Below are 17,982 nucleotides of genomic sequence, written 5' to 3' on the forward strand. Positions count from 1 at the left end.
TTATATACCACGATAGTTACCACATTAATTTCTATCACCTTTTTTAAACAATGTAATAATAATAGCAGTAGACCAACATTCTGGAAAATCACCAGTGTGAAATATTTCATTAAATAGTTTTAATAACACTGGCAGTAATGTTGAAAATAAACATTTATGAAATTCCCCTGATAAACCATCTTCACCTGGTGATTTATTATTTTTAAGCTTTTTTTTCGCTTAAAATTTTCAAGTAATATCACTGTCTAAATATGAAAGATTTTCATTAATACATAAATCACATTCAGTATTATGAGTCTGTACAAAAGTATCTACAAATTCAGAAAAATTTACATCCTTATCTAATACATCAGGGTTCAAAAAGTTAGAAAAATAAGTTTTTCATTCTTCACTAGAAATATTTGACCTAGGTATATTAGATTTACTTATAACTGATTTTATCAATTTCCAAAATTTACAGGAATCACCAGTTTTAGCAACATTTCTTATTCTCTTTGTGTCGTTTTGTTTAGTATCACACATCTTGTGAACATTTTGTTTTGTTTTAACATATTCTTGTAGTATGTCAGTATCACTAGTTGCTCGAAAATTATTTAATAGTTTACACTTTTTTCTTTTCATATACACACATTCTGAATTAAACCATTCCTGTTGTTTAATAGCACGTACACTGTGTTTATTATAAAATAATAATAAACCTGCTTCTGTACAAATATGTTGCAAGTGAGAAATTAATGCATTAACAGCATCATTTGTATTGCTGGCCATTAATTCTAAAATATCATTTAAACATGCTAATGATGTTGGATTGGGTAGTAGATCTGTGCACAATTGAGCATAGTTACTGTTCCGTTTGAATAGTATCTGTTTCTCATTACAATATTCGTCACCATTTTCAACATGTCCTGTAACTGGAATATTTAAGCAACATGAAATTGGTAAATGTTTTGACAAATCAACAGGAAGTACAGTAAAATGTGATATCCATCTAAATATGTTTTGGCTAGAAATAATATAGTCAATAACACTAGCGCCACTTGAACACATATAAGTAAATTCACCATTAAAAATTATTCTAGTATTTTGATGAAGCGGACCCAGCAAATATTATGTGGTTTCTTCTGAAAATATATTCTTTTCTAGCATTAAAAATCCATGAGAAGAAAGTTTGAATCCTGTAAAATTTACTTAGTTTATACAGTTTTGATCGATGAATATATAATTTTGTTAGGAGTATATTTATTATTTTTATCTAATTAATTCATGTGTTTTCTTATTTGCCATAAAAAGAGGATATCCATGTTTGAATTTAACTGTTTTGTCATTAGCCCAAAAATACCAATAAGAAATGACAACGTCACTATTAGAATAAACTCATCATAGATAAGAGAATTTTTATACATAATTTAAAAATGAAATTAACACTTAATACCTTTGTTCGAAGCTTGTTTCTTGATTGATTTAATGAATTTGATAAATGTCTGATCCTTTTGGATGTCCTTAAGTTAATGTTACTGCTTATTTTCAGATGAAAAAAGCTCGATTAGATCAATTGAGAGAATGGAATCACCTCAAAACGCAATGGAGAAATTACTGGAAAAGTTAGACCAAAAGGAATATGAAGGAAAATGGCAGATATTCAAACAAGCATTAATAGAAGATGGTAATAAATCTTTTTGTCGCTGCCAAGCAAAATATAAAACACTTAAGATAAAAACAGAGTAAACGGAAATTGATAGAATATGTTAATATGGCACAATTTATTTTATGGTTTGAATTTTAGATTGAATTTATTTATTTTTTTCCTAAAAGGGGAATATTTTGATTGATATTTTGATCTCGTTCTGAACATTCATGACATATTTGCAACTGGACGTTAACAAACCCCAATCAATCAATCAATAGAAAAACTTGACTTTACCATGACTTCAAGTTTGGCCAAAAAAACTCCTATAGTTTATATAAGGAACAAATTACAAAACTTGGTAGAATTACTTCATACTATGTAATTATTATCTTTCTACTGTCTCCCTTTATTGAATTTAATTTGTTTGTAGCAAGCAACTATTATTGAGATCTTTTCTCTGATCTCTGATGCTTTGTAAAGAAAATGCGTAGGTCAACTCTGAGAAAAAAAGAGGAATATACAAAGGAATCATCCAAGTCTCATTAGTCCATTATAAAGATAACGTCTTAAAAAAAAGGAAAAAAACTGACTGAGCAACAGGAACGCAGAAACATTTGGTGATCTCAGGTGCTTCGGAAGGATAATCAGATCCTTCTGAACTAATAGCATCCGTAACGTTGTTGATAGTTAGTACAAATTTGATAATACTTTACATTCAGTAATGTAACAATCGTTGACAAGTGGACTTGATTGTTATTACAACAATTTAGATACATATCTGCGGTCATTTGTGACATAGACATTCTTCCTCGATCAACACACTCGTGATTGCGCTGTGAAATGTTCGAAAATGAGAGACAAAAGAAACCTAAGAGACATTCAAATTCATAAGTCGAGAAAAACAAACTGACAACGCCATGGAAAAAAAAGAAAATGACAAAAAGACACAAAAACAACAACATAGAAAACTAAAGACATGAACCTCATCAAAAATGAGGTCTCAGGTGCACCGGTAGGGTGAGCAGATCCTTGTCCAAATGTCACACCCGCCGTATTGCTCATGTAAGTACAAATCCGGTGATAATATTCTAATTCGGTGGTTACGTTCGAGAAAAAGAAGACGGTTTTATGTTTACGACAATTGGAAAAGAAAGGCGAAAGATACCAGAGGGACATGTAAACTCATAAGTCAAGAAAAACAAACTGACAACGCCATGACAAAAAAAAAATGAAAACACACAAAAACAACAACATAGAAAACTAAAGACATGAACCCCACCAAAATGAGGTCTCAGGTGCACAGGTAGGGTAAGCAGATCCTGGTCCAAATGTCACACCCGTCGTATTGTTCATGTAAGTACAAATCCGGTGATTATATTCTAATTCGGTGGTTACGTTCGAGGAAAAGAAGACGGTTTACGACAATAGGAAAAGAGAGGCGAAAGATACTAGAGGGACATTCAAACTATAAATCGAGAAAAACAAATTGACAAGGCCATGGCAAAAAAAAGAAAAGGACAAAAAGACACAAAAAACAACAACATAGAAAGCTAAAGACATGAACCCTACCAAAGATGAGGTCTCAGGGTCAGGTAGAGTAAGCAGATCCTGGTCCAAATGTCACACCCGCCGTATTACTCATGTAAGTTCAAATCCGGTGATAGTAATCACGGAAATCATGATACGAAATGCAGGCAATTTGATATCGTATTAACCGGAAGATAAACACTCCACAAGCAGACGCTCCTGGAATGTTGCTACATAGAAATTTTCACAAGTTTGAAGCTGAAATCATTTCTTTTGTAGTAAAGTTTTGTTCTCAACCGACCTCATTGTAAATTTCTAGATGTGGGTCAAGATAGGTATCTGTCGTATCCTTTATTTCAAGGGATTGGTATGTTTAACATACAATGACATATAGCATCGTTGACCCACTAGTCTAAGTAGTCACTGTATCACTAGCCTGTCAACACTGAGGTTGTGAGTTTGAATCTCGCAGGTAGCTCGACTGCAATCTTAATTGATTAGGATTGTTAGGTTTCCTACCGAAGGTCGTTGGTTCTATCCGGGCGATCTGGGTTCCTCCACCAAAAAACTGACCGCCACAAAATAGCACAATAGTGCTGAAATTGGCGTTAAACTCCATTCAATCAATCAATCATACAATGACATATGCACCAAACTGTGAATTTTGAAGTGAGAGGACATCTTCTATATAGCGGAAAGTGAAGATAAAGGATAATGCTAGCTTCTTTTTATTATTCTAATGAAACTTCGGTATATAGTCAGTCGCATATGAATACTTAGTAAAGCAACTAGTCGACAAGAAAATGAGCACAGTTGGTTTCCAAGTGAATGCCAATTGTTTTTTTTTTTAAAAACACGTCCTCCAAACGTAACATATATTTTGTCAATCAAGATATCAAGAATGTACATAATGTAAGTTTCAGAGAATTTGTTGTTTGAATCGGTGAATTATTTACAAAGTACGATTCATCCCTCCCTGAGACAAGATACTTGATTCGACGTTGGTCATTCGTTTGTTTCAAACAAAGCAGGGCCAACTCTTTTAATTTGTCTTTTGTTTGGAATGGGGAATACTTGTGTACTCTAACAGAATTTTATAATATACATATCTGACTCACACCACCTCTAAAATAGGTAGTTTCACAATAACTTTGAATCCAGGCTTTGATTGCTGATAAAATTGATGTTGATAATTTAGAAAGTTCCAGCAATATAACGTTTTATATGAAAGGACACTTTATGTAATCCAGTTATCCAATATTGTGAGGGAGAAATTTAATTTTAACACTTGAAACTTTACCTTCCTTGTCAGCAGCAACCCTTCATCAATAAAATCTCGATAAGAATTGCAAGCTCTGGAAAAAAGTATAACAAAAATACCGAATTCCAAGGTAAATTCTAAAAGGAGAATCCATAAAAACTGACAAAATTTAATGTAATCAACCTATGGAACGAGTGAAAACAACTGTCATATTTGACTTGGACCAGCGAATCAACTGTGAGATATGAACTACATACGCAGGCCTGCTGGAATTTTGCGATTTTGTTTTATTTAGTTCTGAGCATGTTCAAATTTTGACATTTTTGCCAGCAATGTGTATATAAGAGAACACATAAAGAATACTACATGATGGCATACACGATTGAAGAAATATAAATTAGAATGACAAATGACCTGAGGAGTTAACATGAACATACTGAAATTTTTTTACAGGCTATGAATGGGTAAATGAATTCATTGAAGGTGACTATGTCAGCTATCAAGATACACGCGGTTGGGGAAATTTGATCCATGTGTTTGAGAAGACATTGTCTGAACAAATAAGACCACAAGAAATTTTACCATTACTAAGAGCTCAATCTATAATAAGTGAAAAAGACGCTGAAGAGGTTTATCAGATGTATGGAAATCATGGTGAAAAGGAAGCCGTTTTCCAACTTCTGACACATCTTCCTAATCGAAAACCCAATACCTGGTTCCCTGAATTCATGGAAATACTTTATGAAAGTGGTTATGTGCATATTGTTGAACAAGTCGATCCAGATATGTATGAAAGTAAGGAAATATTTTCTAAAATATTCAGAAATTTTTTGTAGAAGATTGGTAAAAACACTGAACACGCATTCCTTTTCCTGGAATATTCTGTGAAAAGACGGTATATAATGTGTAAGATTATTAAGATTTAAATTATTTCAGATTATTATGGTCGTAAATTATATTTCTTTTCAACTACTGAGTCTTATAGCTTCCCCCCACGATACCTTTTTTTTATCAACACAGTACAATAGTAACAAAAAATATTTTGCTGGACAATGTACTGATCGGTTCCAGGTCCATTGTGAAACAATACAAACGTTTGCTATTTGTGTATCTAACTTTTCTGCTTTTGGCGTTCATAGATTAGTAAGTATTATATAATTACCTTTTTTTTAAATTGAAATGCAGTTCATTTATTATTGAACCAATACTTTTACCCTTTGATTTGGAAAATGTTTAACTAATTGACAGTTATTACATCCATTTCTATTTAAGATGTTTCCCTGTTCTGGGTCGCTATTCTACTAATTTCTACAATGAGTTTATATTCATGAAAATAGTCGTTTTATTTTTGATAAAAGCAAACAAATATTTTGTTTTTTGTTAATATGTTTCCTTCTATTTTGTATACACAGTTCTTCTGTTTTCAAAAAAGTATTAAAATATATATCTTTTGTAGAGCTACAAGCTCGTAGTTTTGTCAAATATGACAAACTGGATGATGATGAGACAGTAAATTATAGTGAAGGAGACCGGAATTACAAGGAGTATGACAGAAAAGAAAACTGCATGTCTGGTAAAATTTTACTCAGTGTTCGGCATTTTGGAATGTATGATGTAACTTGAACATTATGTGAAAGGTCTTCCAAAGACTACAAGTGACAAGTGTATTACCTTCAGATACATTTTCTGTTGGTATATTTTACTTTTATAGCAAACAATACCACATTGCCTTCGCCAGGAAAGCTGAGAGCCACAATCAAAAATGGCAGGAAACTGAAAATGTATTATAAAATATTTGGGAACCAAGTAACTAATAGCATGGCGGTTGATATAATGACATATTTACGTATAAAACCAGTTTATTTTTATTTCAATTGAAATTCTTGAAAAATTAAGTAAAATTTATAAATGAGGTAGCACTTTTGGAAATGACAAAATGTATGTATTATGTAAATAAACAGAATACATAAAAGGTCTGTTTTATGCTGATTGACACGTTTTTAAATAGGCTTCATATCTCGGTGATACTTAAATAGTTACATTCAGTCCTTTGTTTAATTTACAGAACAACCTCAAGCATCAAGTTACAATTTGACTTCCTCAAGGACAGTGGGTGTAGTTAGACCTCAGCCTGTGACTAATTTCAATTTGGATCACGATGATATTAAAATAACAAAAGAAAAGCATTTTGCAAACCAAAAAGTTGATGAAAGTTACAACAAGTTATCAGAAGAAGACTTGAAATCGCAAACAGATACTGGACATTTAGAGGTCGACTCACTTTTTGTTGAAAATGTAAAGAGAAATATAGCAATGAAAGTTTGGCCTGAAGTAATTAGCAACAAATTGGGATCTCGTAAGTTTACACAAGTTTTTGTACATATTTGTCGTTAAAAAATATTTGCTTTTTGCTATTTTTGTCATGTCATGCTATCGTTGAATTGATCGGCACTATAGTAATAATACCTGCCACGGACATCCAAAACGGCATCTATCCTTTTGATTCAAATTGATTTAACAGACCTAAGGAAAGAGTTTTTTTCAAAATTCAGCCAATCATCAAAATCTTGATTATACAAATGGGACCCCATTTGTTGAAGTATTGGTACTCGTTTCATTAAAAACACCTTGAAGAAAACATTTTGTCAACTTTTGTTAAAATCTGTTTGATTGTTCCTATGAAGAAACCAAACATGTAAATTGTATTCGAAAAGAAACAGCAACCGACGAATGATTATGACAACAACTGACTCGACCTTCAGTCAGGAGAACAAAATCTAGTTCTTTCAGAATAAGACTATTATCTTTAAACTCAAATGTTTTACTGTTGCAGTGTTAAAAAATTCAAAGTAACATACTTCATCATTGTAGTTAAGATTTACAATTCCCATGCCATCTTGTTAGGAGGTATAATATTTTTCAGTTACAACAAAACAATAATTAGAGCGAGTTTGAAATGTCTTGTACATCTTACATGTCGGTACCAACCGTATACACAGATGTATGCTCCATCTTGGAGGTGACTGTTATGTCGCTGTGACTATATTAAGAGGCGCTGTACAGATACATATCCAACAGTTATACAAATCTGAAGATTATTTATGTCCTTCATAGAAAGGTGTGGCAATCACATTACAGAGATGGTTGAAATTTGAGCATTGCTACAGCAAGTTGAACGAATTGCTTTAGCAATGTCTTACTCGTTTGGTTTTTTTTAAATAGGCGGTAGTAATGCAACAGTAGAGCATTCGTTTCGATCGATTGATATGAGTAATTCCTGGATTCCTCATGGCAAAATTAAAGTTGAAACAACTAGAAAGGGAATTTCTTTAGATAAAACTAAATAGAACTATGTGAAGGCAGTACGTTTGTAACCCGGATTTGTTTTTTTCTCAATCGATTTATGCATTTCGAATAGCGGTATACTACTGATGCCTTTATTTAAATAAACTATAAAAAACAGATATAACTAACTTGATCCATTACTTCATATAATATTTACTGATGAATTATACAGCGATAAAAAAGAAGCATTGAAAAAAAATTAATCTGTTAAATCAAATATAAAGATGGAAGTAAAATTTGCATATCTAGTTATCTAACAAATAAATGGAAACATAAAATATAATTTGGCACAATGCATCAAGTATTGGGGTAAAGTTATATACATCCGGAACAATATCGGTGATATTGCCTCAGCGGCGTTGACTAGAGGAGCCATCGGTATGTACTCCGTCGGTCCGAATATGTTTCCGCTCTTTTTTCTGTAATATTTAAACCAATTGATTAGCTAATTGGTTTACAATAGTCATAATAAGTCATAACTTTGAGTTCCATTTTGCACGAACGATTTCTGTTGATAATGTGGCACAAATTGCTTAAAATCATGTTTCCGCGAAAGAAATGTCAATATCAATTGATTATATATGATGTATAAACAACATAGTCATATTATGAGAAGATACAGAATGCGATTGAGTTTCGTGCTTTCCGCGTAGGAAAAAACACCAGTATACTATTTGAACTAAAACAATCACCAGAACAAGTCAAAATTTAAGATGATGTATTGATGGTTTAAGAGGATGTATCTGAGAAGGAATAGGATATGGGTTATTCTCAGTGGAATGATGCAGCTGTAGCCATGTAACAATCTTTATTTTTTTGTTTATAGGCCAATGTATTGTTAGTTTTGATAAAGCACTTTGATTGCAATGCCTTTGATATGTTTTATTTCAACCAATAGCTGGAAATTACGATCAGGATTCCGACACGGATGATGAGATAGTAAAGGAAGAATTACGCCTTAGAGGTTATCAAATGGAATTGGCGAAACCTGCATTAGACCACACGAACTGCATAATTGTGGCTCCAGCTGGAAGTGGGAAGACATATGTAGCACTCAAAATCATACAGGTGATATGAACATAATTCAGTTCCAAATTTTCTTTTTCACATTAACATTTGTTAAAGGACAGGCAAAAATTGCGTATAACAAAAATGCAATAAAACGGTGTTAACATATTACTTTCATAAGTGTTCATAGTGTAATTATTGTCTCGAGTAAACTTGGTCTTCGATGATCTTTTTTTGTCTTGAATATATTATCCAAATATGAATGATGTACAAGAATCTTTCTAGAAACGTTTGAATTTTTTCAATTTACAAAATAAGCCTAATGAAATGTTATTCTTTTAGGATCATATGGAAAAGACTATTGACAGATTCCCCAAAGTTGTGTTCTTAGTAGAGCAAAGTGCCCTGGCCAAACAGCAGGCTGATAGTTGTAAAAAGTATCTATCAAAATTCCGAGTAAAACTAATCACTGGCGAAATACAGAGAGATTCAAAGATACAAAAATCATTATCTTCATGGTTAGATAAGTATGTATACTTACTCATTTAGCCTTGGAAAATACACTGGTTACTATTCCAGTTCACGGAAATAAAATATTAAGGAATAATAGGAAAATTAATGCTAAATAAATTGAATGTATCCATTATCACGAGATGAGTTGAGTGTACACGAACTTCACATCTCTAGTTAGTAGTGGGGGCTTGGTTCGTGGCTGTCATACACTGTAGTTGTAGTTTGACAATTTTCCATAATTTTTGTTTGCTAAGTAAATGAGAGATAATCGAGGGCAACAAACACTACGTTTTATATGTTAAAAAAGAAAAAGTAGTTTTCTATGTTGTGTTTTGTGTACTATTGTTTGTCTGTTTGTCTTTTTCTTTCAGCGTCATGGCGTTGTCAGTTTATTGTCGACTTAAGAGTCCCTTTGGTATCTTTCGCCTCTGTCTTTTACATCAATTGTGCACCTCCAAATTTGTTTCGGTCTGAATTATTATTGAGCTTCCCTATGTAGCATCATACATTTTTCCAATGGTTAATGTGGGTACCCGTTTTGTATCCTAAAAAAGTATAACAGTAATACTGAACTCCAAGTTAAATTCAAAAAGGAGGAAGTCCATAAAAACCGACAACATCAAAACGGAACGAGCGAAAAACAACTCATATTCTTGACTTAGTACAGGCACTTTCAGAAGAAATTGATGGTTTAAACCTGACTTCATAGCTAGCTTATCTCCAACCTGTATGACATTTGATTATAACTTCGTCATATTGATATAAGTGGGTGAGCAGCATTGACAGACATAATAGGTTAATGCGATATTAATTGGGATCCAGCAGCCAAAACTGTGTAAACAAACACCACAGACATAAAACGCAACTGCTAAAAAAAATATATAATTATATCTAAGTAAGACGCGAACAAAAAAGTTGAAAGAAAATCTGATAAAGATGTCAACAAAAAAGATTGACAAAGACGCCGTTAAAAAAGTTTTTGCAGTTGAAAGTACATACCGTACATAGTATACACTTTCCTGATAAAGCACAAATAAAGTAAAATATGAATATAATGGAGACAGATTGGAAACAAAACTGTAAAAACCTCCTGCTTCCGATTTGCACATCAGTCACGTCAAAAGTCATAGGACCAAATAGGATAAAATAAGAACGAATAAAAGGAAACTCAATGTAAATAGAAAGATTGTCAAGTTCGAGGTAAAGCTGTATATGTGGTTTCTTTAAACTGTAGATCTGAAAGCTATATAAAGAGACACAATTAGAAATGTTTTGATTATTAATGGAAAGAACGTCATCAATATATCTGTATGTGAAACAAAATTATCTAGCCGCTTTTTTCTTCTTGTCTGAAAGAACTCCGACTCCTATGAAAGAAAGAAAAAGCCAACCAGGAGAGGTGTACAGTTGGTTCCCATAGGAATGCCGACAATCTGCTGGAAAAATCTACCTCCATATTCAACAAATTTGTTGTCAATGAGAAACTTTACCGTACTGATCACTCGTTTTTCGGTGTAGCAAGTTTTATTATCAAGCCTATTTTAACAAAATATGCAAAATTATATCCCCAAAACAATATGTTTTAGCTAACAGTACCATCTTTATGGAGAAACGCATGGTGTATTATTTCTTTAAGACGAGTTTATAATTTTTCATGTGGTATTGCGGTGTAAAGGGTGCAAAAGCGAAGGTTTTGATAGAATTTATTTCAGAGAATGACCGAGAGTGCAATTTTTCCAGAAATTCTTTGAGTTCTTAAGAAGCAGCACATGGTATATGCCACTACGCGAGTAAACTGTGCCACAGTATTTCTGTAGGTATAAAACCCCTAATTCATAGCCCCATTGCTTTCTATGTTAAATTCTGCAGTTTCACGCATTAATGGCTACTTTGTCTTAAGTTCAAATAAGGTGGGAGTCATTGCATGTCAAAACTATACCTTATCCTGACTTCTACTTAAAATTTCAACATACCTTTAATTGCTTATTAGAGCGTGCTGCTTCTCGGAAGTTTGATAGTACAAAAACCGGTACTTCTGATCATAACAACAGGGCGAATGCGCCCTCCTATTATAATTTTATATTTTTTTATTATTCAAAAGAAACTTTCAAAAAGGGTTCTACAGCGATCCCAAATCCCCAAGCTTTCATTTGATACCAAAACTACCCAAAATTTCACTTGACAAACATACAGCTATGCGGAGTAACTATTTTGTTTAAAATATGTACTACATGTACTTTCTTTTATGTTCTTTCCGACCGGGCCTGAATTAGTGGTTCTATACCTGTAATGTAATGTAATTGAGATGTTCCTTTATGTAGGAAGGATATTTTAGTTGTCACAGCACAGTTGGTAGTCGATGCATTAAAGAATGATGAGATCAAAGTAGAAGACTTCACATTAATGGTTTTTGATGAATGTCACAACGCAAATGCAAGTCATCCATATGCACAGATCATGAATGAATACATGGATCTTAAACTGGATGAAAGTGTTGATAGACAGAAATTGCCCTTTGTAAGTTTCTTATAAACACATTCCTTTATACGCCATTTTCCTTACAAGTAACAAGGCTCCCTTTGTAAACCTTATATGCTTTATAATTTATCCTGCTATTACTGATAAGTGTCATCTTGTAGTAAGGGCACACATTCTCGCTTGTTTGAATAAAGGCATTTCGTCAGTGTTGTTGTAAATAATCTTATCATAGAAGCCAGTCTTAAAACATTTTAAATAAAAAAGGCCAATTTTATCTAAGGTAATCTATTCCTTTGGTAGAAAATCTTGAGATGACACCTTCAATTCCAATTGTAACCAAAAATACACTACTTTCATTTCTTTATTTTGAAATGATATCATTTATGAAATTGTGCTGACAAATAGGATTCTGTACCACAAATTCGATAATTATCGCATAACAGTTACAATAATATAAAAAAAAAACAACGACGTAAAATGCAGATACAATTTCATTTTATTAACTTGTACTGAAAAAAACCAGCCTGCTGTATGATTAAATTGTTTAATGATAATATTGTATTTTACAGGTCTAGTCTAACTTAGGTTTTATACTGTACTACCCTCAATCATACCCCCTCCCATCCACCCCAAAAAAATAATGCTAACCGATAATAGGCAAACAAATTAAGGAAAAACCGTACTTTGTTGATTGTTCACGTTCTAGATAGCATTGTACAATGCGACAATCCTGTGAAACTAATATTAAGAATTATTATATGACAATAATTATCTGTTTTCTCTTTGGCTAAAAGCATAGGAAAGCTTCTTTGATAAAACATTATATTCACCGCGGTTAAAATTACGAAAGGTTAGTTTAAGATATATAGATATTCCAAGGCGACGTCAATGGCGTAGGTTTATGATGTCATGCGAATTCCCGGTTTTTAACAGTTGCAAAAGCAGATGATATATTTAGCATTAAAACAGAGCCGGTTTCAAAAGTATCAAGCAAGTACTAGAAAATTGGAGAAGGATTAAAAAGTCATATAATAAAACAATTGCTGACTTTTGATTTCAGTTGATACAATTATTTATCAACCCCAGAGATATGACATTCAGTCTCGGCCGTTTGTCTCGGTGAATATCATATCTGAGGTTGATAAATCATTGTATCAACCTCATCAAAGTCAATAATTGTATAATAAAAATCTATTCATATGTAGGTGGTTGGGTTAACTGCATCGGTTGGCGTTGGAAGAGCTAACCTAGAAGATGAAAACAAATACATACAAAAGATGATGGCAAACTTAGATGCTGAAGAACTTTCTACAGTAAAAAAATGTTTACCAGAACTAACTGAACATGCCATTGTTGTCGAACAAGGTACGATATTTTAATGAAGTAATAAGTCAACAAAAGGCTTACAACAATTTATGTATTTGATTTCAGTAATGTTCTTGTTAAGTAAAGTATAACTTTGAAAATTCATTTGTATCACACGTGCTCAATAGTCTTTTGAAATCACAACCTTGGTATCCATTGAATATATGCAAACATCAAAAAGATTGTTCAATAGAATTCCACTGATGTAAAACATTTCTATCTGCCTATGTGATATTTACCGTTTAAGCTTAATAATTTACAATTTACATTAGGAAAATGCATATTTTTAATTTTGGTTTTAACTAATTTTAAAAGAAAGTAATTATATAACAAACAATTATTTGGCCAAACATAACGTATTGATTAAAAAAAACAGTATCTATAAGTCATTATTTTTTTCTTAGAAACAATATCTACTGTAGAAAGGAAGAAAAATTACTTTGGAGAAACACTTGTTGTAATGATGGATACCATAGAATCATATATGAGAAACTCTTCGTGTAAGTAGAGAAAAGAAAAGATATTAAAAAAAATATCAATTTACATTGAATGCAGCGAATTCCTTTGCAATGTAATAAACCTATTGGAGAACAATTGATAGCTTACTATACAATATGGATTTGCTCATTGTTGAAATTTGCACAGCTGCCTCATTTGCTAAAATACCACACCTTCGCATTTTTATAATGATCACTATTAGAAACGATTTCTTGGAATATGGAAAATGAAAGTAGTTTTTTTCAAATTTTACAACAATATGCTCAATCAAAGACACCTTTACGAAAGTATGACTGTTAGACGTTAGACATCCAAACAGGCACGTAATAATTTAATGTGGTTATCAATTCCAGATTGTAGAAGTGCAGAAAAAGGTTTTCTGATTTCTACCTTGGTATTTTCTTCCTCTTTTGACCCAAAACAAGCATCTTTTCAACTGACAGTATAGGATACATCTGGTTCATCTGAACTAAATTTGGATTCATAAAACGATTTGTTTTTACAGTTTAAACACATTGAAATCTCGTTATTTGTAAAAATGACCATATGTTGACGATGTTGAGCATCACGACTGGTGCAACAAACTGGAACTGCTAGCCCTTCCGCAGCACATGAGTTAACCCTGTTGTTTTGGTTTATTTGTTTTTAATCTTTTTGTTAAGTGCAGTGTATTATGCAATGCTGTCTTTTCGTCTATATTTTTCTTACGGTGGCATCGTGTCTAACAGTCAGTTTTTCATGGGTACTAATTGTGCATCCCTACCGACCGACCTTATTTTGTATCCAAACGAAGGAGAATACCTTTTTAACCTTTTCAAAGAAATGAAAACAAAATCATCTACCAATGTTTTTTTATATCACTTTCATTCAGATATATTGATCATGCCCTGTCACTCAATCACCCGCATGTCAGTGAGTTCTTGCATCCAACGTATCCCAGTGAACTTGAGATTAAGGATACTACCAAAACTAGGACTGCTTCATATCGTGATCTTTACCTCGATATTGACACAGATGGACGACTTCAAGTTACAATCTATGACACCGCGATGATTTCAAGTTCTCAAGTGTCAAATTTCCATGCAAAAGCAGTAGCATATCATCTGTCCCATCGTATGGCGTTTACATATCTCAATTGATACGCTACGGCTCGTACATGTTCGTACTATATGGACTTCGTTACCAGGTGTGTGCTCCTTACACAAAAACTGTTCTAACAGAAATATGAGGAAGTTTTGACTAAAGTTTCCATTACAAAATGTTCACGGTCATCATCACAAATTAAACTGGTTGACCAATACAATATTACAGTGTCTCAATTACCAAAAGTGTTCGCAGTTTTGCATCTTTAGATACCAGAAAGGTCGTCTAATATTTTATTTCTACCGATTGTGACATTTTCACTGCGTGTTGATTCGCATATCGAGTAATGCATGCAAAACAAGTGACACCTACTCTTGCAACGCTGCTTTAAGTGTTCCTTCGATTCCAGCTGATTTCGTCTGTTATTGTGATTTGTCTTTTTAATTGATTAATTGAACATTGGTAAGATACTGTTGTCCAAAATTACATTATAATTTCTTTGGAATTCCACTTTTTTCACTTTCATATTTGTATCAGTGCCTTGACTTATTGGATAGATTTGTCTCACTATTCCTTTTTTTTTCTTTAAAAAGATGCTTCGTTGTTGCCTGACAACGGGAGTATATTAAAAGGACCTACGGACAAAGGATCAGACACTTACACAAAGTGGATTAGTAAGTTATTGAGAGAAACGGCAAAAATCAACCGCCAAGATGCACGGCGATACTTTGAAACCTGTAGACTTTACCTAGATGTGAGTAATATTAAAATAAATCTTTAAGATTGAAAACAGATTCTAAGTATGAATACAAGGAGAAATAGATAAAATTTATAAAGTTATAAGAATGTTCAATTCTTTTCTCATATAGTTTGTACCGTTTATTTTTTATTTTATTTTCCTCAGGTGCCTCATAAATAAAAAAAGAATATTCCATCTACAATGTTCATACAGTTTTCCCGTCATTTAATGCATGAAAAGTAAATGACATAAAAAAACTTCATAAACTTCTTTGTTTTTCAAATTTGAATGACGAATAATTTCGACGGAAACCTAAAAATACAATAAAAAAAGATATATATACACGTGTACTTACATAGATATATCTAAAATAATATGCAAGCTCTTACGCGCTTTTGACCAAAACAAATGGAAAATATTCTTCACACACTTCTACCTGGGGGGCAAATGATACTAACGGCACCAAGTGATAAGATTCCTGACTTGGAACATCGTCTACCAGAAGCAATTTTGTTATATTTCACTTTCACATAAATTGAAGATGTCTTTTCACTCAATAATTCCTTCATTTCATATATTCCGGTAGAATTATATTGAAATTAAGAACACACCAGGGACAAGATGGTTTGCTTCATAATATAAGAATGTGTGTTGTTGAAAAAGACTGGGTGTAAAACATACCATCTCCTTAACCACTAGAGCATGTTCTCACAAACTGACTAACTGCCAATTCGTAAAAATTTGAAGTACGATTATCGATGGATTTTATGACCGTAGGCCATGGTATCGTTACAGAGTCTAAATTACTTAACTTCCCTGCAGACATTTGGAAATGGATATGATCTTTAATAATTAGTATGACTGTTGATGCATGTATAGTAGAAAATTCTGAACTTGTCGGTGCAATGATCTAACGCGTTTACAAGATCACGCGCTTCCGTTTGTTATTAATATGTCAGTCTGTTCATTTTGGAACAGGCATATCAACAAATTATTTGAGGCGAGTACTTAATCCCCCCTCCCCCTTTTAAAGTTCATGATTTCGATCATTCAAATTCTCATTATCAATTAAGCAAAAGGCCAATTCATAGAAATGTCCTTACTTTGAATTTCAGTTGTGAACATTCTACTTTGTTGGTTTTTTTTTTAAAGCTAGTACGTATTTTCAGCTTTATAACAAAGTCTTGACTATATATGAAGATGCACGTGTGGAAGATGCAATTCTATACCTTGAGCAGTATCTTAAACGAATAAATGAAGAACTGAAACCAGATGCTACTGATGACAAAATGCTGAAAATATACCAAGGTAAGAAATTAAGGTTCTGATACCAATAAGTGTAGTATTAGCATAATCAAAACTTGATTAAATTATGTATGTGATGTCATCTTCTCTTCATGTGGATGCATTTCATTTTCATTTTCATTTTCATTGATTTCAAATTTACCAGTGACATTACCTATTAACTACAAAGATTTTACCAGTGATATTACCTTGTAACTACAAAGATTATGTTTTGTTATTTATACTGAATATTTGATATCTTTATAAGAAGTTTTATTTCTATCATAAAGATATATGTTTCGTATGTCAGAATAATTTAGCATGTTTATTTTTAATAAATTAACATTATAGTGCATACTATAAATATAGGAAATGATATGAATAATATATTGTTGGATAAAATAGCATAATATTTCGTCAAGGGTTATACGCACTTTTTCTGAAGCAGAAGGTATAGTGATGGGGGAGTCTGTCGTCTGTCTGTTCGTAATTTCGTCTCCTTTTTTATCCGATATATTGTTTTTTGTACTGGAACAAGATTGCTACTATAACAATTGAAACTTTTGCATCATCCTGACCATTAAATGTCATTGTCCACTTATTTTGTTAGCACCTGAGATCACCCTCGGTTTTTGGTTTGAATCGTGTTGCTTTGTCTTTAGTTTTGTATGTTGTGTTTTTATGCTCTTGTTTGTTTTTTTTGTCTTATTTCTTTTCATTTTGTCATGTCGTTGTCATTTTTTTTCCGACATATGAGTTTGAATGTCCCTTTGGTATCTTTCGACTCTACTTAATATATGATTTCTACTTGCAAATCAAAGACTCAACCATTTTTTTTGGGACTGGGGTATCAATTTAAGTGCTTTGCTTTAAGTATCTCTACATAACATTTGTATTAATTTTCCTTTAACAGAAGGAAATCGAATATTGGCAGCCTGTGTTGGAAATGTTTATCACATTAACCCAAAACTGATAGCATTACGAGATATAATATTCAAGCTTTACAAAGAAAAGCCGGATTCTAGGATGATCATTTTCATCAAAACCAGAGAAGTAGTCCAAGCAATTGAAAACTGGATGAAAGATACAGATGGTTTAAGTTATTTAAATCCTGTTAAATTTGTTTGTACTCATGCTACTGGAGAGAAAGGAGGTGAGTAGAGTGTGAATGCAGTTATGAAAGCTAACAAAATGAATTTTAAATTGCTGACATTAACAGGGCACACTTTGTTTTAACTTCAAATATCAATTAAT

The 17,982-nt window shown here is 32.5% G+C and overlaps 1 protein-coding gene across 3 annotated transcripts in view; it reads left to right on the forward strand.

Moving 5' to 3' along the window:
- The window catches only part of LOC127734694 (antiviral innate immune response receptor RIG-I-like), a 161,064-nt gene that overhangs the window by 139,464 nt on the left and 3,618 nt on the right, over window positions 1-17,982 (forward strand). The window contains exons 11-22 of one of the 3 annotated variants that reach the window (XM_052244686.1): window positions 1,529-1,663; window positions 4,869-5,210; window positions 5,872-5,988; window positions 6,481-6,771; window positions 8,659-8,828; window positions 9,111-9,295; window positions 11,603-11,798; window positions 12,965-13,124; window positions 13,529-13,624; window positions 15,299-15,459; window positions 16,614-16,752; window positions 17,642-17,881. The exons of 1 other annotated variant lie outside the window; for it this stretch is intronic. In XM_052244686.1, the coding sequence (XP_052100646.1) occupies window positions 1,529-1,663; window positions 4,869-5,210; window positions 5,872-5,988; window positions 6,481-6,771; window positions 8,659-8,828; window positions 9,111-9,295; window positions 11,603-11,798; window positions 12,965-13,124; window positions 13,529-13,624; window positions 15,299-15,459; window positions 16,614-16,752; window positions 17,642-17,881 (2,232 nt within the window). The remainder of the gene's footprint in view (window positions 1-1,528; window positions 1,664-4,868; window positions 5,211-5,871; window positions 5,989-6,480; window positions 6,772-8,658; window positions 8,829-9,110; window positions 9,296-11,602; window positions 11,799-12,964; window positions 13,125-13,528; window positions 13,625-15,298; window positions 15,460-16,613; window positions 16,753-17,641; window positions 17,882-17,982) is intronic. One more of the 3 variants, XM_052244689.1, reaches the window with a different exon arrangement.

The sequence above is a fragment of the Mytilus californianus genome, unplaced genomic scaffold, assembly GCF_021869535.1.
Source record: "Mytilus californianus isolate M0D057914Y unplaced genomic scaffold, xbMytCali1.0.p SCAF_3, whole genome shotgun sequence".
NCBI classification, from domain to species: domain Eukaryota; kingdom Metazoa; phylum Mollusca; class Bivalvia; order Mytilida; family Mytilidae; genus Mytilus; species Mytilus californianus.